The sequence below is a fragment of the Microtus pennsylvanicus genome, chromosome 11 (assembly GCF_037038515.1).
Source record: "Microtus pennsylvanicus isolate mMicPen1 chromosome 11, mMicPen1.hap1, whole genome shotgun sequence".
NCBI lineage: Eukaryota > Metazoa > Chordata > Mammalia > Rodentia > Cricetidae > Microtus > Microtus pennsylvanicus.
In genome coordinates this window covers 43,450,239-43,474,444 of record NC_134589.1, presented here as the reverse complement: position 1 = coordinate 43,474,444, position 24,206 = coordinate 43,450,239, and the positions used below count along the sequence as shown (strand labels likewise).

General features: G+C 51.4%; 2 protein-coding genes across 8 annotated transcripts in view; both read left to right on the top strand.

The window, feature by feature from the left end:
* Sez6 (seizure related 6 homolog) overlaps positions 1-13,825 on the top strand; it is a 46,207-nt gene extending 32,382 nt beyond the window's left edge. For 2 of the 6 annotated variants that reach the window (XM_075991520.1, XM_075991524.1), the window contains exons 5-17: positions 3,227-3,412; positions 7,480-7,648; positions 7,742-7,908; positions 8,457-8,651; positions 8,877-9,015; positions 9,127-9,323; positions 9,855-10,049; positions 11,297-11,488; positions 11,569-11,766; positions 12,038-12,076; positions 12,324-12,441; positions 12,527-12,629; positions 12,789-13,825. In XM_075991520.1, the coding sequence (XP_075847635.1) occupies positions 3,227-3,412; positions 7,480-7,648; positions 7,742-7,908; positions 8,457-8,651; positions 8,877-9,015; positions 9,127-9,323; positions 9,855-10,049; positions 11,297-11,488; positions 11,569-11,766; positions 12,038-12,076; positions 12,324-12,441; positions 12,527-12,629; positions 12,789-12,818 (1,928 nt within the window). In that variant the 3' untranslated portion in view covers positions 12,819-13,825. Of the gene's footprint in view, positions 1-3,226; positions 3,413-7,479; positions 7,649-7,741; positions 7,909-8,456; positions 8,652-8,876; positions 9,016-9,126; positions 9,324-9,854; positions 10,050-11,296; positions 11,489-11,568; positions 11,767-12,037; positions 12,077-12,323; positions 12,442-12,526; positions 12,630-12,772 lie in introns of all 6 variants that reach the window. The other 4 variants (XM_075991519.1, XM_075991523.1, XM_075991522.1 and 1 more) reach the window with 3 other exon arrangements.
* A 4,978-nt stretch (positions 13,826-18,803) lies between these two features.
* The window catches only part of Phf12 (PHD finger protein 12), a 47,233-nt gene continuing 41,830 nt past the window's right edge, over positions 18,804-24,206 (top strand). Inside the window, exons 1-2 of one of the 2 annotated variants that reach the window (XM_075991518.1) lie at positions 18,804-19,381; positions 20,018-20,199. In XM_075991518.1, coding sequence (XP_075847633.1) covers positions 19,316-19,381; positions 20,018-20,199 — 248 coding nt within the window. In that variant the 5' untranslated portion in view covers positions 18,804-19,315. The remainder of the gene's footprint in view (positions 19,382-20,017; positions 20,200-24,206) is intronic. The other variant, XR_012912329.1, reaches the window with a different exon arrangement.

Below are 24,206 nucleotides of genomic sequence, written 5' to 3'. Positions count from 1 at the left end.
CTCTTAAGCTCTGAGCCATCTCTCCAGCCCCCTATGGTCCTTTTTGTAATTTTAATAAATGGGACAATTCCATAGTATAGAGAGAATCAAGACTAGCTATTTGCATTGAGCGTGGTGGTGGTGCACACCTGCAATGCCAGCATTAGAGAGGCTGAGGGAGGCAGATCTCCGAGTGTTGTAAGCTTCAGGCTAGCCAGGCTATGCAGAAGACTCTACCTCAAAAATTTAAAAAGAAAAAAAAAATTAGCTGGACGTGGTATCTCACACCTTTAATCCCAGCACTCGGCAGGCAGAAGCAGGTCTACAGGCCAGCCTGGTCTACAGGGTAAGCTCCAGGACAAACAAAAGTAAAAATAATAATAATTAAAAGTATTTAATTGGAAATTACTCTATTTTTTTTACTCTATAATTTTTTGGTATTTTCTTTTGTTTTGTTTTGCAAGACACGGTTTCTCTGTGTAGCTCTGGTGGTTTAAGTTAAAGGAAAAGTGCTTAGTATGTCCTTCATTAAGGAAACTAGTGGCCGGGCGATGGTGGCGCACGCCTTTAATCCCAGCACTGGGGAGGCAGAGGCAGGCGGATCTCTGTGAGTTCGAGACCAGCCTGGTCTACAAGAGCTAGTTCCAGGACAGGCTCCAAAGCCACAGAGAAACCCTGTCTCGGAAAAAAAAACCAAAAAAAAAGGAAACTAGTATTTTACTGTTTGCAGGATGAAGGAGGGAGGCAAAGCTGCTGCTGCCCCACAGGGGTCCTTCCTGCCCATCCCCCACCGCCCAACCTGGGCAGGAAGTCAGTTCCATCCTTTGCCCAGGTTAACTTTAATTCAGATCCTGGAGTGCTAATAGGGAAATAATTGGTAGGAACAATCAAGGCATTGTCTTGCATTTGGCTTGGACTATTTCTGCAGACCCGCAGGGGGGGAAGAACTGATGGATGGCCAAGCACTCTGGAGCTAGGGATGCGTGGACCCTGCCTTCTCACCTTGTCAAGGCTTTGTCACCGGGACTAGAGGAACAGCCTGGTGAGACAGCAGGGATCCTAATGGTGGGCAGAGGTTGTTCAGGCCCTCAGCGGAGGTAAAGCCCCGCCCCAGGCAGGGATGACTGCCTGGGCGGCCCCTTCATTCTCCCTAATGGCTCATCAATCCTCCTCGGCAGCAGGCATAATTTCATGCCACAGTAACCTTTTCTCTTGCTGCAAATTCCTTTGCTCAAAACTACAGTCCCCTCTTTGTGTGGCCAGACAAAAGTGGCAGAATGCAATGGGGCTGGAGGCCGAGCCACAGGGAGCAGATCCCTAGCAGAGACTTGGAGAACTGGCCCGCTCCCGCTCTTTGTCCCAGAAGCCCTCCCTCCTCTGCCCAGTTTTTTGTCAATGATCAGCTCTTTCCTTAATGAGTGTAATTCCCCTAATTATAGGCTGTAATTAGCCCTGATCCCAGAGATGGGAAAAGGGGGAGCGTGTGCTCACAAGCACTTCTCCTGGTCTGGAGAAAGGAGAGTCAGTGAGGGCCGAGGACCACGCCTGTACGTGCGTATTGTCCAAGCCGTTGAAGGAGGTCACAGTTGTGAGCTTCCACACAGGCCTTGTGGCCTTAGGCCTTGTGGCGGGACAGATTCCTCTGGCCCAGCCCCAGGCTGGGTGGGGAGGCGGAGGCAGAGTGCCTGATAGACCCCTCCCTCCTCCATCCTAGCATTCCTGGCACTGGACTTGGCTCCAGAAACAGCCGCCAGCAAGAAAATAACTCAACAGATTGTGGTGGTGCAGACTCCCTGGGAACAGTTGGTTGTCATGGCAATAGGAGGAAGCTCATCTTGGGAAGTGGCACTTACCCATTATGGAGTCTGGGGGCACTTCTCAAAGCCACCAGCCTCCTGCTTTCACATCATCTCAGCCCACTCCCTTCCCTGGCTGTGCTGGGATGCACAGGGAAGCTGACAGGGAAGTGCTGAGTCTGACCTGGCCTATAGCTCCCAGGTCAGCCTCTCATCCCTCTACTCTGGGTAGAGTCCTCCCTATCCTAACATAGCGGGGAGGAAATGACCTGCTGGACAACCTCCAAGGCCTGCCTCATCTGTAACTGTCAGGTTTCTCTGACCACTGACTGGGGTCAGGTAGGAAACAGGGGGCACTGAGGAACTCGGATCTCCGCCCTACCATACACTTGCAGTACGACGAGAGTACACAGGCCCCCTGAACCTCAGTTTCTCCAGACCTCAGCTTTCCTTACCTTAAAATGGGTTAACAGCCCCTACCTCACCTTTCTTCCATGGCTATTATAGGTACTAAGTGCGGAGGGCGTGAAGGTGTTTTAGGAGCTGGAAAGTACAGCAAATGTAAGAATCTGTCGGGACTCCTGACTGCCAACATTGTCAGTCGGCTGGGGCGTGAATTGTGCGCTTTGTGCCAGGCACTGCACATATGGCCTCTCATTTAACCTCCCCAGCCTTGGATGCAGTACTCTAGATCACTGGTTAAACAAAGGAACCAAGGCACGGAGCAAAGAGGTAACTTGCCCACGGTGGCACAGCAAGTAGTGGAGTCTGCATTTAAAGCCAGGGAGTCCTGGTTTAGCCGAACCCAGAACCCATCTCCTAGGCATCGCCTATACCACCTGCCAATCACAGCCAGCCTCTTAGTGGTCATACCTGCAAAACTCTCTTCTCGTTGTCACACAATAACTAAGAATAAGACCAGTGTGAGAAGCCTCAAAACCGAGTCGCGCTCAACTTGGGCTCTGGAACCTCGTCTCTCCAGAGGCAACCCCCTTTCTAGTCACACAAGGCACACAGAGACATAGTCAAGCCTTCTCTTCGCTTCTCCCCTACCTCTTAGAGACCCCCCATTTATAAGCTATTTCTGGGGCTTAGCCTAAGAGTCGAGATATGCCAGGCAATTTTATGAGATTTGCTGCCGCTATATGGGCATATATGGTATAACAACTCCAAAGCAGACGAGTTTCCCAGAAACGCTCATCCCACCTCCAATTTCCAAGGTGAGTGGGACTTTCCCATATCCTCCCATTGTCTTTAAAAGTCATTCACTGGTCGGGGTGGGTGGGGGAGTAGAAAGAACCTCCACAGAGAAAGCTTAGGCAGGCTGCCCAATGTGTTACTGGAAATGGGGCACTTCTGTGGAACTTTCAATGCTTCCTCTGAGCCCAAAGACACCTAGAGCAGGCTGTGCGGGCCCTGCCCCTCCTCACTGTCACCCATTCTCTCTATAGCCTATCTCCTGAGCTGCCACTTTCCCCGGCGTCCAGCTTATGGAGATGTGACTGTCACCAGCCTCCACCCAGGAGGCAGCGCCCGCTTCCACTGTGCCACTGGTTACCAGCTAAAGGGTGCCAAGTTCCTCACCTGTCTCAATGCCACCCAGCCCTTTTGGGATTCCCAAGAGCCGGTCTGCATTGGTGAGTGGGTTCCCCACAGAGAAGGCTCGGTGCCAAGCAGAAGAGTAAAGTGGGGGTCATCTTGGATTGCCATTGCTGTCTGGAATTTCGCTTCTTTTCTATAAGGAAGGCACTATATGGTTGCACATCTCAGCGGTACTGAACCGACCTACATTTATTCTCCGTTATGTCAGCATCGCAGGTTGGGCTCAGAGTTGGTTTTCCATGTTGGCTGAGCAAGATGAATGTAGAGAGAAAACAGGACCAATCAGGGATGATTCATGTCTTGGCAGATTGCTAGCCACAGGTGGCCTCAGGTACCGTCTGCAGTAACTCTCCAGACATCACAACACTGCCATTCATTGGCTGATTGCTAAGAAACTCTCCAATTGACCCCACTGGCCTGGGATTACCTTTTCTTCCCCAAGAAAAGGCTGAGCTGCTTTTCTGGGCCCAGCAGTGAGGGCTTCTGGGCCATTCCAGCACAGATTTCTTAGAAGGTGTTTGGAGCCAAGAAGGGACCTGAGTCAAACGGGGCTTCTCTCCTCAGAGCCCCACAGTCCCAGGGAAGGCGGGAAGAAGAAGGGACCTAGACATGCTGGAGAGGTGGTTCAGTAGTTAAGACTGCACGCTGCTCTTGTAGAGGACCTGAGTTCTATTCCCAGCACACAATCAGGCAGCTCACAAGTGCCTGTAACTCCAGTTTGGGAATCCCACGCCCCCTTCTGGCCTCCACAAGTACTGCACTTGTATGTACAAGCCTACACTCAGGCACACTCATATAAATAGGACTTTTAAAATAACAAATAAACCAGGAGCATAGATCACTAATTCTAAATCAGGGAGTTTAAAGTACCGAGGAAGAGTCATAACGTGGCTGGCATGGTAGTCACGACTGAAATCCCAGCACCTGAGAGGCTGAGGCAGGAAGGTTTTAAGTTCTAGGTCAGCTTGAGCTACAAAGTTAGACCTTGTCAAAGGGTGAGGGTTGAATTGGTCTGGGGAGAAAGCAGCTGTGCATTCCCAGTTGGTACTGAGATAGTTCCCTGGAGGAGGTAGCCCTGGATGTTTGGCATTGCTATGCAGGGAACAATGTAAGCTATGATGGAGGGGCACAAAGGAGAGGGTGTTTACAGCACAGAAGACAGCCAGGTGGAGCGGACAGTGCCAAGGACCTGGACTGTCGGTCCAAAGCACTAGGTGCACAGCACTGAGGAGGAAGGGAAGGAAGTCTAAACTGCTCCGGAGAGCTGGCAGTGGTTGTCTGGGGGCCGGGAGGCCATCCTGTGGAGAGGATTTGAACTGGGGTGGTCGCTTCGGGGATGTAGAGAAGTCCAGAGACACTGATCAGAGAGCCAGGCTGAGTGAATGGTTCCTGGAAGGCCTGAGATGGCTACAAACCCAGAAGGCTCATGGTGGTAGTGTTGTGTTTGCCACATGACAGGTAACTTTTGCTTTTATCTTTTTGGAGGGGAAGAGCCTTGGACTTTTAAACCTTACTTCCTTTTGTATTCTTCCTAGTGCTGGTCCCTAAGAGACAGACATGGTCTCTTGCCTTCAAAGAGCACCATCTAGTGGGGAGGCTGAGTGTGGACAACACTGGATGGGGTGATCTCAGTGTGCCTTGTATGTGGGCAAGACAGGCCAGTTCCAAATGGAGGAGACCTGGAAGGATTCCCACAGAGATGGCCTGGAGGGCTGCCAGAATCATTAGCTCAGGGCAGCTTGATGGGTTCTGTGTAAAGGCATGCAGAAACAGAATGATCTAGTAAGGTGTGCCTGAAGTTTTCAAGCAGGAAGACTGAAAAGGAAAGGAGAGGGTCCCAGTCATCGTGAACTTGAACCTCACCTCAAGGGCCATAGAGAACCACCGAGTGATTCTAAGTCAATGGGATGGCTTTGAGTAGAAGGCCAAGCAGAAAGTTAGACTGCTCCTCTGTAGAGAATGCGAGACAAGACTCATTCTGGCCCCAAAATCTAGACTCAACTCTTCTGTTGTCTGCAGCCTTTGGAGGAAATGGTGCTTTGTATGGCAATGGTAGTCTGGCCTCCGAGAGCAGAGCTGTCTGTCTGTCTGTAGTCTGGCCTCCAAAAGCAGAGCTGTCTGTCTGTCTGTAGTCTGGCCTCCAAAAGCAGAGCTGTCTGTCTGTCTGTAGTCTGGTCTCCAAGAGCAGAGCTGTGTGTCTGTCTGTAGTCTGGCCTCCGAGAGCAGAGCTGTGTGTCTGTCTGTAGTCTGACCTCTGAGAGCAGAGCTGTCTGTCTGTCTGTAGTCTGGCCTCCGAGAGCAGAGCTGTGTGTCTGTCTGTAGTCTGACCTCCGAGAGCAGAGCTGTGTGTCTGTCTGTAGTCTGACCTCCGAGAGCAGAGCTGTGTGTCTGTCTGTAGTCTGGTTTCCAAGAGCAGAGCTGTGTGTCTGTCTGTAGTCTGACCTCCGAGAGCAGAGCTGTGTGTCTGTCTGTCTATAGTCTGGCCTCCAAGAGCAGAGCTGTGTGTCTGTCTGTAGTCTGGCCTATGAGAGCAGAGCTGTGTGTCTGTCTGTAGTCTGGCCTCCGAGAGCAGAGCTGTGTGTCTGTCTGTAGTCTGACCTCCGAGAGCAGAGCTGTGTGTCTGTCTGTAGTCTGGCCTCCGAGAGCAGAGCTGTGTGTCTGTCTGTAGTCTGGCCTCCGAGAGCAGAGCTGTGTGTTTGTCTGTAGTCTGACCTCCAAGAGCAGAGCTGTGCTTGGAACCAGCTTCCTGTTTCAGGCCTGCTTCTTGGCCCACTCACCTTCTGTGAATTCTGTGCTGGAATGGCTCAGAAACCCTCACTGTTGGGCCCAGACATGCAGCTCAGTCTTTCCCTGGGGAAGAAAAGGTAGTTCCAGGCCAGAGGGGTCAGTCCTCTGAGAGTCCTTAGCAGTCAGTCAAGGAATGAGAGTGTTGTTAGTCTCGGAGAGCCACCTGCGGAAGGTATCTGAGGCCACCTGTGGCTAACAACCTGCCAAGGCATACTGGTCCTGCCTCCTCTCTATATTTATGCATTCATTCTGTTCACCTGACATGTAAAACCAACTCAAGTCTGACATGAAAAGACAGGGTCTCTGTACCGAAGGGGTTCTGGTTAAAGGGAAAACCCAAACAGATAGCTGCTTTTGTTCTTGTTGTTTTGTTTTGTGTTCTGGGGTTCAAATCTGAGGCCTGTTATCATGCTAGGCAAAACAGAAAATTAGTTTTACAACAGTAACAAGGCATGGGGACATGTTTGTCATTGCAGCCTTCCAGGGGCTAAACAAGAGGACTGCGAGTCCCAAACTAGCCTGGGCTACATGGGGAGACCCTGTTTTAAAAACAAAAAACCAGGTCTGGTGGCATATACTTTTAAATCCAGCACTTAGGAGGCAGAGGCAGGCGGACCTTTGAGTTTAAGGATAGCCTGACCACATAGCAAGTTCCAGGCCAGGACTACAAGGTGAGACCCTGCCAGAAAGAAAGAAAACAGAAAGAAAGAAAGAAAGAAAGAAAGAAAGAAAGAAAGAAAGAAAGAAAGAAAGAAAGAAAGAGAAGTCATGTATAATGGCAAATGCCTATAATCTTAGTACTTGAGAGATGGAGGCATGAGGATCAGGAGTTCAGGGTTATCATCTATTTCATACTGAGTTCAAGGACAGCCTGGCCTACCTGAGGTTAAAAAAAAAAGAGAAGGAAAGGACAAGAGAAAAGAAGGAAGGGGTGTGGGAAAGGACAGAGTGCATTAAAAGTATCAGCTAGCTCCAAAAAAGTCAGTCTTGCATAAGCCGCTTAACATACTGAAGTCAGCCTGGCGGAATCAGTCAGCCTCCTGAAGAGGTCGGTAGAGGGCGCAGCCAGGTAGCAACAGATGTGCTCACTGCCAAGAAAGTTACACATGAAACCTCAGAGATGGGGACGGTCAGCCCCCAGTTGAAGTTTGGGCTGTTTGCAGCAGCAGAGTCAGGACTGTAAGGTGGGCTCTCAGAGCCACCGCAACAAAGATGACATCCCTGTGCTGAGGGCACAGGGCTAGGTGGGGAAGAGGGTTTGGAGGCTGTTTGGAACAAGGACAGAGACCAAGTATAAGCCCATTGCCATCCATAGCTGCTTGTGGCGGAGTGATTCGAAATGCCACCACTGGTCGCATTGTCTCCCCCGGCTTTCCGGGCAACTACAGCAACAACCTCACCTGCCACTGGTTGCTAGAGGCGCCTGAGAGCCAGCGACTACACCTGCATTTTGAAAAGGTCTCCCTGGCAGAAGATGACGACAGGTGAGGGGCTGTCCCGGCTAGATGGGAGTGCCTGACCCGGCAATGCCTTGTTGGGGGGATACCAAGCACACAGCTGCTACTCTTCTGGCCCAGGCTCATCATCCGCAACGGGAACAATGTGGAAGCCCCGCCAGTGTACGATTCCTACGAGGTGGAGTACCTGCCCATTGAAGGCCTGCTCAGCTCCGGCAGATACTTCTTTGTGGAGTTCAGTACTGATAGCAGCGGGGCGGCGGCAGGCATGGCCCTGCGCTATGAGGGTGAGCCTGCAGGAACCCAACCAGTGCTAGGCTCTCTCTCCCACGTCCTTCCCCTCTCTAACTGCATTCTGTCGTTCCTTCCACATTTCGCACCTGCTCCATGCCCCTTCCCTCCGGCCCAAGATTCCCATCCCATCCTTGCAGGAGCCCTTTGCCTCAACCATAGATTTCTAGCCCAAGAGAATGCATTCTCCAGGTTTTAAAAAAGCAAAACAGGCCTCAGCACTTGGCGGGGGTGGGGAGGAGAGACTGCTGCAAGAGGCATCCTAAACCCACACATACATACATGTGCTCATTAACTCATCAAAAAAAGTATTGAGCACCTTCTGTATACTAAGTGCCAGCGAGCCAACAAGAATACCGCAGTGATTCAAGATGGCTTCCTGACCAAAATAGGGTTGAGTTCCCTGTCCCCCTGCCTCCAATTCCAAGCCCAGGATACACTTTTGCACTGAGGAAGAAAGGCCCTGAGGAGGGAAGTGGTAGAAGGCCTGTCCTCTGGCCTAGCCCGGTGGAGGCTGAGCTGGACTGGGCCCTGTGGTTCACAGCCTTTCAGCAGGGCCACTGCTATGAGCCCTTTGTCAAATATGGCAACTTCAGCAGCAGCGCCCCCTCCTATCCTGTGGGTACCACCGTGGAGTTCAGCTGTGACCCTGGCTACACCCTGGAGCAGGGTTCCATCATCATCGAGTGTGTTGACCTCCACGACCCCCAGTGGAATGAGACAGAGCCAGCCTGCCGAGGTCAGCAGGCACTGGTGGGTGGGTCTGCCAGGGAGCAAGCCCGGTGGGTACCTAGGAGGCAGCCACAGAGCCGAGGGCTAGGGGCCCTGCTGTGCGTGACTGATATTTCCCCTTGAGGGAGGAGGTGGGGAATCCTAGCAGGGAGTGGCACTTTTGTGGGCAGGTGGCAGCCCTAGGACACCGCATTGGAGAGAATGGGCCTCCCTGGCCTCCCCTTCCTTGCAGCCGTGTGCAGCGGGGAGATCACAGACTCGGCAGGCGTGGTGCTCTCTCCAAACTGGCCGGAGCCGTATGGCCGAGGGCAGGACTGCATCTGGGGTGTGCATGTGGAGGAGGACAAGCGCATCATGCTGGACATCCGAGTGTGAGTGCCTCGGGTCAGGCAAGCCAGCTCCTGAGGCTGGGGACACCTCTTGTCCTGCCCACCTTGGGCCCTTCCCCCAGCCTGTCCTGCCCTGATCCTCCTCCTCTACAGGCTGCGCATAGGCTCTGGGGACGTACTGACCTTCTACGATGGGGATGACCTGACGGCCCGGGTCCTGGGCCAGTACTCAGGGCCCCGTGGCCACTTCAAGCTCTTTACCTCCATGGCTGATGTCACCATCCAGTTCCAGTCAGACCCTGGGACTTCGGCGCTGGGCTACCAGCAGGGATTTGTCATCCACTTCTTTGGTGAGCTCGTCTCTGTCTGACTTGGACGGTAGATCCCAAATCTTGGCAAGTCCGAGAGCACAGGGTAACAAGGAGCCTGGATGCCCTATCTGATGAGCAAAACCCGGGAAGGCACCAGGCATCCCCAGAAGCCTTTGGTTAGAGCAGGGGAGATTTGGGGAGGCAGCAAGAAGAACTTCCTTACAAAAACAGGAACTACAGAAAAGGGCTGGTACCTTCCTTTCTGACGGTCTGGAACAGAAGTGACTCCCCCACCCTCCTTGACCCATCTCTCAGGCCTGAGGACTGGCCAAGTGCTTCTGAGAGTAGAGTCAAAGCCATGGTGACAATCCTGGAATCTTGGACACTCGGGGAGGTCAGGGGATGGGCAAGGGGGTGGGGCTTGAGAAAGCAGGATGAGTCACTGAGTCTTTTCCAGCCAGTGGAGGCCCAGGATAATCTGCAAGAAACAAAGAGACCTCAGAGTTGGCACTAGCACAGTCACCTCGGTACTGGCCAAGGGGCTGCATCTCCCTGCTTCTGTGTCCCCAGAGGTGCCTCGCAATGACACATGTCCGGAGCTACCTGAGATCCCCAATGGCTGGAAGAGCCCATCACAGCCTGAGCTGGTGCATGGTACAGTGGTCACCTACCAGTGCTACCCTGGCTACCAGGTAGTAGGATCCAGTATTCTCATGTGCCAGTGGGACCTGAGCTGGAGTGAGGATCTGCCCTCATGCCAGAGGGGTGAGTGCCCCCGTCCCGTGGTCCCTCCCACCCTGACTCCTCTGTTCTGAGAGGAGATCTAGCACTGGTCCTGTTTCTGCTAGCATTCATATCCTTCTAACTTGTCCCCCCACTTTCCCTGTCTGTGAAATGGAGATGATCCATTGTCACAGGACTTCCAGAGAAGTACCGCAAGCATTTCCTGGCTGACTGAGGACCAGGCAGTGTTGGCTGCCTCGAATGCATGGCTTTGCAGCCCTTGATGAGTGGGAAAAGGATGCGTCAGCAGAATGGTGGGCACAGTCAGGCATGGTGTGTCACATGCCTGCAATCTCAGCACTTAGGAAGCTGAGACAGGAGGACCAGAAATTTGAAGGTGGCCAAAGGTATAGCGTGAGGCATTTATTTTCCCCCAAAAGGTGGAGGGGAGGGTGTCTGAGTGACTAAGAGCACTTACTGCTCTTGCAGAAGACCCAGGTTTGGTTCCCAGCACTCATATCAAGCAGCTCACAGCCTCCTGTAGTCAGTTCCTGGGGATCCAACACCTTCTAGCCTTGGTGGTCATGTACATGTATGCAGTACACATAAACTCGACACAAACACAAACATAAAACAACAACAAACAACAACAACAAAAGAAAAAACAAAAAAAAAGTGTCTGGAGAGATGGCTCAGTTGTTAAGAGCACTGGCTGTTCTTCCAGAGTTCCTGAGTTCAATTCCCAACAACCATCTGTAATGAGATCTGATGCCCTCTTCTGGCCTTCAGGCATACATGCAGACAGAACATGGTATACATAATAAATTTTAAAAAAAGGCTGGGGGGGGGATGTAGCTCAATGGTATAAGACCACCTGGCATGCATGCCATCCTGGGTTCTAGCGCTGCCTAAAAAGAAAGATGCAGACATCTAAATGAGAGTCGAGCCATGTAGCCTGGTATTAGCCGGCCTGTGACACGTGGAAACCAGGGTGAACAGGCCTTTCTTTTGTCCCACCCTCACAGTGTCTTTAGCCCAGACTGGCCTCAAGCTTCTATGAAACTGAGGATAACTTTGAATTTCTGATCCTCCTGCCTCCACTTTCTTAGTACTGGGATTACAGGCACCTTCTGGAGTACTGGGATTACAGGCATGCACCACCAGGCCAGGTTTATGTAGTGCTGTCTGTTAAATCCAGAGTTTCAAGCATACTTCCAAAGCACTCTTACCAACTGAGCTAGATCCCCAGATGCTGAACCTTGCTTTCCTGCTTCCCTCTCCATCCATAGTGACATCCTGCCATGACCCAGGGGATGTGGAACACAGTCGACGCCTCATATCCAGCCCCAAGTTTCCTGTGGGGGCAACTGTGCAGTATATCTGTGACCAGGGTTTTGTGCTGACGGGGAGTGCCATCCTCACCTGCCATGATCGTCAGGCTGGCAGCCCCAAGTGGAGCGACAGGGCCCCCAAATGTCTCTGTAAGTGCTGAGTGTGTAGGAGGGGGCCCTTTAGAAGGAGAGAGATCTGAAACTTGCACCTGACTCTGCCTGCCTTGCAGTGGAACAGTTCAAGCCATGCCATGGTCTCAGTGCCCCTGAGAACGGTGCTCGCAGTCCTGAGAAGCGGCTTCACCCAGCAGGGGCCACCATCCACTTCTCCTGTGCCCCTGGCTATGTGCTGAAGGGCCAGGCCAGCATCAAATGTGTGCCTGGACACCCCTCGCATTGGAGTGATCCCCCACCCATCTGTAGGGCTGGTGAGTGCCACTATCCCCTTAAAACCCCACCTGGACCATAGAACTGTTGTAGTAAAACAATTTCATGTTGAGAATCAGAAGCACCTGCCCATGCCCCTGCCTGTCCCTCAGTCTCTGCCCGGTCTCTGATCTAACATCATCATGACAATGCAGGAGTGGGCTCTCCCTGGTCAGTTCCTCTCCCATGACGAGCCCACTTCTGTGCTCCTTGCATTGGTGGCTTGGTCCATCAGGCTCACCCACTGCCCTTGGCGCTCCCTTCTTGTTCCAGCCTCTCTGGATGGGTTCTACAACGGCCGTAGCCTGGATGGTGAGTCCTCATGCTTGAGAGCCAGATATGTGGTTCCCCTGCACCTGGCTCTCACAGCTCCCAGGCCGTGGGTTCCCACAAATGGAAGGCAGAGAAAGAACAGTTTGGGCCCAGAAGGGCATACAGCTTCTTCCCTACCCTAGCCAGCTAATGGGAGCTGGTCTCTGAATGTCCTTGAGAAGGGAGGGGACGTAGGCTCCAAGGGACAGGGACATCAGCTCCAATCCCGCTCACCCTTTGCTTTCAGTTGCTAAGGCACCTGCCACCTCCAGTGCCCTGGATGCTGCCCACATGGCAGCTGCCATCTTCCTACCACTGGTGGCCATGGTGCTGCTGGTGGGAGGCGTGTACCTCTACTTCTCCAGGTGAGTCTGGCTTCTCTTCCTGTTCTACACACCCAATTCACTCCTGCCTTGCACCCCTGCTTCACAGGGTCTTCTGTCCTCACAGGCTCCAGGGGAAAAGTCCCCTGCAACTTCCCCGAACTCATCCTCGCCCCTATAACCGCATCACGGTGGAGTCAGCGTTTGACAACCCAACTTATGAGACTGGAGTAAGTATCCACGTTGGCCTAGATACCTCTTCAGGACTCAAGTCCTTGCTCCCTTGGGTGGGTATGCCTGTGGGTCCTGCCACGCCCTCCTGTTGCCTTGGGAAGGCCCCATGAATCTCCTACAAGTTTCCAACTCCCCGCAGTCTCTTTCCTTTGCAGGAGACGAGAGAATATGAAGTTTCCATCTAGGTGGGAGCAGCCTGGGGATGCACTTGCAGCCCTGTGTCACAGGCCAGTGGCAGGGCTCCTGGCTCTCTGCTGTCCCTTCACCTCCTGTACATACCACCTGGGAAGAGACACCATCAGTCCCTCAAGAAGTTGTGCCCTTCCCTGCCTGCAATGCCCACAGTGACCTATTTTCTTGGCACCACTGCCTACTTAGGGCCTTTCTTTGGGTCCGAGTCAGGGGGCGCCTGACTTGGATAGAACCTAACTGGAGCACATTTCTACCAGCCAACATTCCCCACTTCTCTTATGCCCTGGCCCTCCGGCCTGGAGCTGCAGGCAGAGCAGGGCACTTTCTACACATGGCCACCGTTCAGCCCTGGCATGTGAGGACTCCGAAAGAGCTGATTTGCAGCAGTGGAAATGGGACAGGGTGCCCCTCACAGGGCCATCACCAGTGGCCAAAATTGTTCTCAATGGTGACCTCTTGGTAGTCCTGGCATGCCAATACCAGCCCTGCAAGGAGGTTTCTAGTCCCTTCTCTAAAGGCTCAGAATTGGAGTTATGCCTTCTACCCTGTTCTGGGGAGGTGAGGATTTTAAGGAATCCTTAAAGGTTCAGGGATTCTGTCCCAAGCTCAGGTTGGGCTTCACTGGACACTCATGTTCCACACCAAAGCAGGATACCCTACTGTCCCTGGCATTCCTTTAGTCTGAGGGTGGGAGAGAACTTCCTTGATGTTCATCTGGATGTTACAAGTGTCCCCTCTTCTAAGCCACTTACTATGCTCCCCCTTCCTGCCACTGTGTTATGGCATGCCAGGAGAGGGTAGGTACATTCTGGAGAGGAGTAGAAGTCCAAGGACCCAGGAATGTGGCACAGAACTGAAATCAGAAATCCCCAGGAGGAAGCCCAGTCCAGACCGAAGGCCACTTTGTACATATGATGTATTATATGGGGTCTGGGCTCCAGTCAGAGAACAATCTTTTATTTCTGTTGTTTCCTTATTAAAATGGTGTTTTTGGAAAAAATTAAGGAGTGTGAACGGTGCTTTCTTGGAGGGGAGAGGGTGGTAGATGACTGTGATATGGATCTTGGCATGAGAAGACCTGCTGGACCCACCAATCAATCATCCCCAGATTTTTTTTTTTTTTGGTTTTTCGAGACAGGATTTCTCTGTGGCTTTGGTGCCAGTCCCGGAACTAGCTCTTGTAGACCAGGCTGGCCTCGAACTCACAGAGATCTGCCTGCCTCTGCCTCCCGAGTGCTGGGATTAAAGGCGTGTGCCACCACCGTCCGCCCATCCCTAGATTTTATGAGAAAAAAAATGCTATATGTATTTAAATAGGCAACACTGCCCCAAAGACATTAGTGTTATAGATGGCTGGTGAAGTGAGAGGCCCCAGTGGTTAATGCCGCAGGGATGTAGGAGCTCATCCACCCCAGTGCCTCATTTCCTCCTCTTTGCCACAGCTAGATTGGCCCAGTCCCAATCCCATTTTAATACTGCTGGACTGCTGACAACGCCCAAAGTCTGAAGCATCTTTCCTTCCACATCTTCTACCCAGTGAAACTTGAGAGACTGGAATCAGAACTGTAGACTGAACTTGTACATAAGCTAGCCAGCTTGGCTTGTCCTCAGAAAACATCCAGACTCTGAGTAGGAAGGACAGGGTGGCTTGGGGGTACCTGATACAGGCAAGGGCTCTGCCCACAGGCTCTTTAAGGTGGCTGCTGAAAACAGGCATCCAAGGGACAGTATACAGACTGAGCACATTGTACTTATGTATTTAGAAACGTGTGTGTGTGTAATCACGTATGTATATGACAACAGTTTTAAAAGATGTTATGAATTTGAAAAAGAGCAAGAAGGGGTATATGAGGGGAGTTGAAGGGAGGAAAAGGAAGGGATAAATAATGTAATTATATTATAATCTCAAAACATAAAACAAGTTGGGTGGTGGTGCACGCCTTTAATCTGAGCACTCGGGAGGCAGAGGTAGGAAGATCTCTGAATTCAAGGCCAGCCTGGTCTGTAGGCCCATATTTCTGTATGGCACAAAAGCCATAGGCCCGATCTGAGGTGATCTGAGGTGGTCACATAGCTCTGCAGACAAGCTGTCTCTGCCTAACAATGGTCAGGATGTTTGGAGGATATCTTATAGAGATGCTAATTCAGGCCTACGTGACAGCTAGCATACAGGTAGAATGCAGACGTGACAAAAGGCCATTCACCTGGTTACCTAGGATACGAGTCTAATGTATTTTCCCGCTCAATTTATGTGATGATATATAAGATGTTTGGATAATAAACGCAGAGAGATCTTCAGGAGATAGTCAGGAGAAAAGACCCTGAGATGCCCTTCCATCTGTGTTGGACCCACACAGCCTTCAACACTGGTCTATAGGACAGTCAGGGCTCCACAAAGAAATTTTATCTATAAAAAGCCAAAAACTAAAAATAAAGACAGGTCATGGTTGAGACCAACCTGGTTTACAAAGCCAGGGCTGTTATACAGAGAAGCCCTATTTCAAAAACCATAAACAAACAAATGAATGCTTTTTAAAGAAGTGATGGCTGACCAGGATATACTTAAATTTGCCCATTCCCTATGGCCCCCAAAGCCTTCGGAGATGAAAGACTCTTCCCAGGAGGCACTTGAAAGATAAAAGACAAAAACACCTGAGAGGAAGACCTGCACCCACCAGCACCCTCTGCTTCTACAGTCTTTTTGTTTATTTGTTTGTTTTTTGTTTTTTAAGACAGGGTTTCTCTGTGGTTTTGGAACCTGTCCTGGCACTAGCTCTTGTAGACCAGGCTGGCCTCAAACTCACAGAGATCCGCCTGCCTCTGCCTCCCGAGTGCTGGGATTAAGGGCGTGCGCCACCACCACCCGACCTGCTTCTACAGTCTTTAACTGGAAGATGTAGACCAGAAATTCCTCCAGGCTTCTGTGCCCAAGTCAGGGGGTTCGGTCATTCATAGTGCAATACCTACATGGACCACAAGAGGTCGCTTCCACAGGCTTCTGCAGCCCACCTGCTCTCTTTCTTGGAGTCCCCCTGAACACCCAGAGCTGGAACTCTCCAAGGTGGCCTCAAGTCCTGCCCTTACTGGACTGACCTCATCCTTCAGGCTTCAGAAGAAAGGTGTGTGGAGTGATTTGTTCCTCTGGCACCTGTCAGCAGAGCCAACTCTCATTTTCCTCATTAGCCCACTGCCCGCTCCTGTTTTCAGCTGCAACGGATGTGTTGATCAAAGAAAAGCCTTGCTCACTGGGCATGTGGCAGCAGCTCACTTCTGTGCCCAGTAATACCTTCAGGCTGACACAGCAGCACAGCTGTGCTCTGGGCAGCAGGAAGGAAGCCAATAAGAGAGGGCATATGAGGCTCCAGCTTCTGAGGTCATGTGGCATGAAGGAGGCATAAAGCCTGAGCTCTTCCTTCAAGGAACCTATCCCAGCCCTCTCCTCTGAGAGCCACATCTCAGCCCTATAGCTACTAATCTATTGTTGGCTGTGGTGACCACAGAAGTCAGAGAGCAGCCAATTTGCATGACATTCTCCACTTCCCCATGACCTTACTATTTCCAGGCACCAACACAGGAGCACCAGAGAAATACAAAGTCTCTCTTCTCTCTCTCTCTCTCTCTCTCTCTCTCTCTCTCTCTCTCTCTCTCTCTCTCACACACACACACACACACACACACACACACACACACACACACCTAAAACTTCACACAGTTATCCACACCCTTTTTGATTTATAGTCCTGACTGTCCTAAAAGGAGAAGCAGCAGTTCCTCAGAGACAGTAAGCATGGTGGAGAGGACAGATTCTGACCTATGAATCAAGTAATGTTCCCTTCTTAGGTTTGCTATAAACCCACTAAGAAACCTAAGCAAGTCACTGCTCCACTCTTGTGTATCTGGAAATAGAGTTTAAATCAAATAGTCTCTGTGTTTTACGACTCTGAGAATGATGTATGGAGTAACATAAAAACGAGTTTAAGTGGAGGCTGGAGAGATGGCTCAGCGGTTAAGAGCACTGACTGCTCTTTCAGAGGTCCTGAGTTCAATTCCCTGCACCCACATGGTGGCTCATAATCATCTGTAATGAGATCTGATGCCCTCTTCTGACCTGCAGGAGTACATGCAATTAAAATACATAAATAGAATACATAAATTAAAAAAAAAAAGCACTGGCTGCTCTTCCAAAGGACCTGGGTTCAATTACCAGAACCCACTGGGCAGCTCACAACTGCCTGTAACTCCAGTTCCAGGGAATCTGAAACCCTCACACAGACAGACATACATCCAGGCAAAACCCGAATGCACATTAAAAAAAAAAAAACAAAAAACTTTTTTTAAAAAATAAGTTCATGTGTCGGGTGGTGGTGGCGCATGCCTTTGATCCCAGTGCTCGGTAGGCAAAGGCAGGCGAACCTCTGAGTTCGAGGCCAGCCTGTTCTACAGAGCGAATTCCAGGACAGCCGGGGCTGTTACACAGTGAAAGTCTGTCTCAATAAACCAAAAAGAAGGAAAGAAGAAGAAAAGTTTAAGAAGGGCCAGGCATAGTAGTAATAGTAGCACACGTTGATCCCAGAAATGGGACTGGAGGCAGAGGCAGAAGTATTTCTTTGAGTTCATGTTTAACCTGATATACATAGCGAGTTCTAGGCCAGCTACGGCTGCAGAGACTCTATCTTTGGAAAGAAAGAGAGAGGGACAGAAGGGAAGGAGGGAGAGGGGGAGGGAGGGAGGAGGGTGGGAAGGAAAAATAAAAAGAAGGCAGGATACAGTCATACTGTCACCAATATTTATTAACGTCTAGTGTGGTTCATTTATCCCAGTTCAACAGCTTCATCCGCAGTATCTATCCACATCGGAGAGCGATAACAAGGGATAACAGCGGACACCCAAAGAGAGAAGCAAGTCTCTCTGCCCAGAATTTGAGACGAGGAGCTCAAACTACAAATCCCAGTACCCTTCTCAACAGGCTCCCCCTCCGCTCTCCAGTATCCTACGGAACAGTGCAGCATCTACATATGAAACTACAACTCCCACAACTCATCAGATCCATCGCGATCCTTACTCCCAGGGTGCAATGCGTTCCCGTTCACCCTTGAACACAGCGCGTTGCAAGTTGGGGATTGAAGTCAACTGCAGGCAGGTAGCTGGGCGTTGTCAGGATTACGGACTGTTTGGGCTTTTGACTTCCTCTTTAAGAGCGGTTCTCAGGGACAGTGGTTAAGAGAGGGTAGAAAGGCAGCTTGAACCAGCCTTGGTTCCATCGCGGCGCAAGGCAGCGATGTTTTTGCTAAAATTAAGTGTGGAGAGGGAGAATTAAGTGGAAACAGCAGCCGTCCAAACCGCCACCAAAAGCGTCGTTTTTTGTCGCAATGGCTTTTTTTTTCCTTTACCAATATGGCTGCCTGCTCCAGCCACACCTGATGCTGGAGCCAAACAATCCATTACAGCTTCCCTATGAGTACTACTGCCGCCGACAGCATACCGGCTCCATACAACATCACATCTTGGTGACTGCGGACTCCAAGGGCACGGTAGCCCAAATCCCACTACCAAAATGGCGAAAGGAGACGCTTTCTTGTGCAGGCCGCCAGGTGACAATACGCCTGCGCGTGAGGCGGGTGTGTTGTTAAGGGACGGGAGGGTGGCAACCCAACACGCCTGCGCGGGAAGAGGGACCACGGTCTGCACACAAACACCAATGGGTGAAGCGTTCCCAAGTTCCTGCGGCTGCGCCATGACCCGCACGCGCTTACCCAGGCGCCTGAGCGAAGCCTCAGGTCCCGCCCTTTTATCTCAGTACGCTGGCGCACGGCAGAAAGGCGGCGCTTCTGCGCTCCAGACGAATGCCAGCGCGGCTGCGCGCAGGGGGGTACCCCATCACCGCGGCTGCGCGGGAGCCAGGCCGCCGGCTGTCACTGCGGTTGCGCGCGGCGAGCGGCGATCCCGGGGCGCCTGCGCGGGTGGCTTTGCGGGCGCTCGCGGTAAGTTTGCGCCAAGTGCGCGGCAGCCGGGACGCAGACGGCGGCGGCGGCGAGAGGCGGAGCCCGGGGACCACCCCACATCATCCTCCCCCGAGTCACCTCACGTTCCACAACCTCACCTAACCTCTCACCCCCCCTCCGGTCCCCCAACCCCGGGATGGCAGCGCCCTCCAGCCTTCCCGGCCGGACCAGCGGTCGCCAGCGCCAGCTTTAGCCTGTGGGCCTAGGCCCCGCCGAGGCCTGACCCCCCGAAGCCGGGACCCACTGTGCAGCCAGCCGCCGGGCCGGGGCTGAGGGGTTGCTCCCCTCTCACGGCCCTTGGGGAGGACGCTGCCGTCCCAGGGACTGGGGGCCGGGGGGTGGGGGGGAGCCAGGGCGAGGAAGTCGGAACCTGTGTTGGGAAGAGAGAAGGGGGCCGGGGGTCAGAAGTGCCCCCTTCCCCCGCCTCCCCCCTCCCCCCGGGGCTGGGGGGGCCGGAGCAGAGAGCGCCCAGCCCGGGAGGTGGATGAATGTGGGAGAAAATGGAGACCAAGACGATCGTGTACGACTTGGACACGTCGGGGGGGCTGATGGAGGTAAGACTGGCCCTCATCCCCTTCCCCCAGTGCCGGGAGGGAACCTCCGCCCCACAAAGCCGGCCCTAAGCTCGAAGCGCCAGAGGGCCGGGGAAGGGGGGGGTTCTTCCTCACCCAGTCTCTCCCTCCCATCTTTGCAATTTGGGGGACTGAGCGCAGCTTCCGAGGACGTTTGCAGCAGTTTCACCTACCCGCCGCCCTCGATTCGCTCTCCTGAGGCTTCAGCCCACTCCATTTCATTGCACCGGCAGGCCTCCCCACCCCCTTCTTGTCGGCCCCTTTGTGCTTCCCCCTGCACGTCCGGGTACCAAGCTTCGGGCCTCCGGAGCCGGGCTTTGGAGTCCCCCACTGTCCATACAAGGAAGTGGCGAGAAGGGAACCGCGCACCCTCTCCCCATCCCCCTACCCTGATCCTCCTCATTTGGAAGGAGCTTTTCTCCTTGTTGTGCTGCAGGAGCGCAGTTAGGGTGGGCTTCCCCTGGTTCCGGGGACCGAGAGGTTCTGGAAGCAGCCTGGATGGGAGGAAGAAGGACAAAAGGGGGAAGAGGGGTGGGTGACGGAGAAGCCGCGCCTCGGGGACTACGGGACGCCCGAGAGCTCCGAATGTGCACACACGCCGTTTGTATGTGTGTGCAGCAAATCCAAGCTCTGCTGGCTCCCCCCAAGACGGACGAGACAGAAAAACGGAGTCGGAAGCCGGAGAAAGAGTCCCGGAGAAGCGGCAGGGCCACCAACCACGACAGCTGCGATAGCTGCAAGGAAGGTGGGGATCTCTTGTGCTGCGACCACTGCCCTGCCGCCTTCCACCTCCAGTGCTGGTAAGGCCTGGGGACCCCTTTGGAGCACCTTGGCGGACCGTACTCGGTACATTCCTTCACCAGGCCTGGAGAAATAACGGGCGCTTGCAGCCGCTAGCTGCCTGAAGCCGCTGGGGCGAGCGCCTCTGCGATCTCGGCTTTTGCCGGGATCCGGCCGACTTGAGGGGAAGAGCGGCTGCGTGACCCCGGGATGGGGGTTGGGAGGAGTGAGGTGAGCCCCAACTGAGATTGGAAGTAGATTGGAAGCTGGGAGAGATCGGGCCGAGTGCGGCGGGGGAGGAAGGGGAGGAGCTCCACGTCCAGTGCCGCTTGGCGGCCGCGCGCTCCCGCCGCCCTCTGGGCTCCTGCCTGCGCCTGAGCTCTCCTTGGGGTTGGTGCGCGGAGCTCTCGGCCACCCAGTTCGCCAAGGTTCAGACCCAAGCGAGCGGGTGCCTGCGCCGGTGCAGGAAATCATGGAGGATGTCTCTCGAGTCCACTTCTTTGCCTCTCTGTTTACAATATGGCGACCTGCCTTTAAATTATATTTTTATTCTCAGCGCCATTTTGGCTACATATATGATTTGCAAACGTCTCCGGGAGAACGGTGCGGGTAGCCTTTGAGCCCTTTCTGCAGCAGCTCCTCTAGAGCCAGGGCTGGGATCTCGCCGGCTTGATCCCTTTCTCTGCAGCTTGCCCCCTGTTGCCACTCCAGAGCTGCCTCCCTCCTCCCTCTTTGCTCCTCCCTCCCTGCTCTGCTGCCTCTTAGGAAATCGGGCCGAGTTAGACAATTAAAATTGCCCTTGGGCGCCGATTTCTCTTCTCTGCTCTGGATCAACGAGCCCTTCTCCACAAAATTCTTTGCTGCTGGGGCAGGATTGTATTTGGTGGCTCCAGAAAGGCAGTTTTGAGAGCTGGAAAGCAGTCCATTCTCTCACCTCAGCTGAATGGGGGTGGGGGAGGGGGGATGGGGTTGATCGCCGGGTGAGGGTGCTTGATTCTTCTCATCGTGGAACGATCTGGCAAAAAAGATAGTTTTCACTATCTTCTGCCCCCAGACCACCTTTCTGCCCTGCACAAAAACCCCACATCTGTACTTGGAACCCAGGTGGCCTCTTGTTCTGTTCAGCAACAGTTGACTGAGGCTAGCTTCTGAACGGAGGGGCTGTTCTGTTTGTTCCCACTTAAATTGGGAGGAAAGGGGGTCCTGTTATTTTCTTTTGGTTTGGGTTTGTGTTTTTTTTTTTTTTTTTGGTTTTTGTGCTGCCCTTTTTAACTGGTGTTGCCTATTTTTAAATCCCTTGTTTAAAAAAGTGTTTAAGGTCTCCACAGTTCCATCCACATTCCCTCGCTTAGTTTGTGGAATAATGCCTGCTGCATTTGTACTAATTGCAGGTTTTATTAGACAGATGACTGATACTCGGCAAATTAAGACTGTGGTCAGAAGTTACGTGAGACATTCCCATTACTAATTCCAAGACACTTTTGCCTAGGAGGGCACCCCCATCTTGGCTTGTAATGTTCCAGGGACAAAGATTATTATCCTGGAGGAAGCTTTGCTACTGATCTTTAAATTTTTATTATGAAGTGAGTAATGACAACAGTAAGGACCCGTGGGTTCTGTTTTTAGCCTTTACTTCCTCTAAAATGTAATCCACCTGGAGAAAATATCTGTGATCCAGTTTCTCTTGCTATTCCTTTTTATTTGGGGTGGGTTAAGTTGGCCTCATTCTGTAGCCCTGCTTGGCCTTGAACTCACAACCATTTTCCCGGCAGTCTCAAAAGAACACATCATCGCTTATCCCTCCCTTGCTGTTCTTGAGCACAGGAGGGATTTGAACCTGAGTCTGTGTTGATTATGGTTTTTGTTGTACTTATCTAATGCATGACTAGGACTGTGTTTTCAATTTCTTCTCTCTTTTTCTGTGTTTTTTGCTTTTTTTTTGAGACAGTCTTGCTGTGTATCCCTGTTTGGTTTGACTTAGTACTTGTTATGTCGCCCAGGGTGATTTCCAACCTATGCCCATCGTCCTGCCTCAGTTTCCTGAATGCTGGGATTACAGCTGTGCACCCCCATATCTAGCTGTATTTTTTTTTAAGTTTGGGCTAATATTTTAATTATTACCTCTAGGGCGAATCTGAAGCACCTTAGGAGCATTTGCTTGACAATTATTAGGAACAGAGTTCAGATCCCAGCATCCACACGGCAAACTGGGGGTCCTGCAAATGCCATTAGCTCCATCTTAGGGGTGGTGGCAGACTCGGGATTACTGATACTTAGCTGGCTTCTAGCCTTGCTGGAAGCCAGGTTGGTCCAGGTCATAGCTTAACTGAGAAAACACCCAGAATTCTCAAAGGAATAGGCAGAGAATAATGGAGGGGGACACGCAGTGCCCTCTAACCTTTCCAAACTCAGGAGTATGCACTTGGACATGTATACCTTCACTCATACACATACATACATACATTACTTTTAGTTCTTTTTATAAATTACATTTATTGCCAGGATGTGGTGGTGCACACCTTTAATCCCAGTGCTTTGGAGGCAGAGGCAGGTGGATCTCTTCAAGACTTGCCTGGCTCCAGGACAGCTAAGGCTGTTGCACAAAGAAGCCCTGTCTCAAATATCATATATATATTGGGGGGGGGGTTGCCAGGTGAAAGTAAGGGGACAGCCTTCAAGATTCAGTGCTCTCCACTGCTGTTGTTCCTAGGGACTGGACTCGGGATTTTAAGTTACCATATGGGGCAGCAAGTACCTTTACCTCTTGAGACATCTTACTGGCTCTTAAGTAAACCTTTAATTTAAAAAAAGTTTTGAGACATGGAAAAAATGTGCTATCTTTTTGCCTAAGGTTGGGCTTTTAAACTCTTAAAAGCTGAACTCTGAGTCTTTAAGAGTAAATCTTGTTAAGTTTTAACTGCAGTTTGTGCATTAGCTGGAAGGAGAAAGCGGGAGGGACAGTGAGACTCAGGCTACGCATGTTATTGACTGTTTCCCCTGTCTGAGATCATGAATGAGAACTGGTAATCAGAGATTTAAAAATGGTAGTGAATGAAGTAGGATTTGTTTCACATCTTCAGTTCTCCCTTGAAGGTGTCAGTACTGAGTGAATGTACCATCAACTTATCTGAGTTCTTCTCTAAGTCACAAAACATTCTAAGTATTAGTGAAAGAGGAGGAAAACATCTTTTAAATAGAATTCCCTGGGTGCTTTCATTTCATAAGTGAGGATTTCCCCACTTTTCTGTTTTTTTAAACTACATTCTCCAATAAAATTGAAGTACTAAATCAGCCAGAGTTGTGAGGTTAAGCAGTTAATGTTGAGGTTTTGATTCCTGAGTGTGTTTCCAATAGTTTTCCTGTGTTTGCTTATTTGTATGGGGGTGAGGTTAGGTAGAGCTGTATTTTCTCCTGTTTCCCCTTTGAACTGGCTGAAACTACATGACTTAGATAGCATGTGTCCCTTATGTACAGAGTGTGTGAGAATGGAATTGGAATTTTATGAATGCTATGGATCATAATTTCAGTGCTGCTATCTTCACTGAAAGTTCTATGAGATATTGGGTAGGTGTTTGCTTGCCTGTAATCCCAGCATTTTAAAGGATGAGGCTAGAGTACTGAGAATTCCAAGCCTGCCTGGGCTATATAGAAAGATCCTGTCTGAAAAGAAAACAAAAAAAGAAAAGGTTCTGTGAGACAAGTCCTTTGTATGGCTGGGTTTTTTTTTGCCAGTATGCTTTATGGTAATCAGTATATATTAAAATGCCCCAGAAGTGCTTTCTTTTGATGGGATGGTGCTGGGTTGAACCTAGGTAGGGCCTGTTAACCCTCCTGTCACAGCTTCCCAAGTAACCAGGATTTTAAGCCTGAAAAACCAAGCCTAGACAGAAGTGATTCCTAGGCAAACCTTATCTCTTGGGCTTAAGACATAGCACCAGACATTACGGTGCCCTCTTCTGGCCTGCAGACATACACACAGATAGAATATTGTATACATAATAAATAAATATTTTTAAAAAAAAGACAT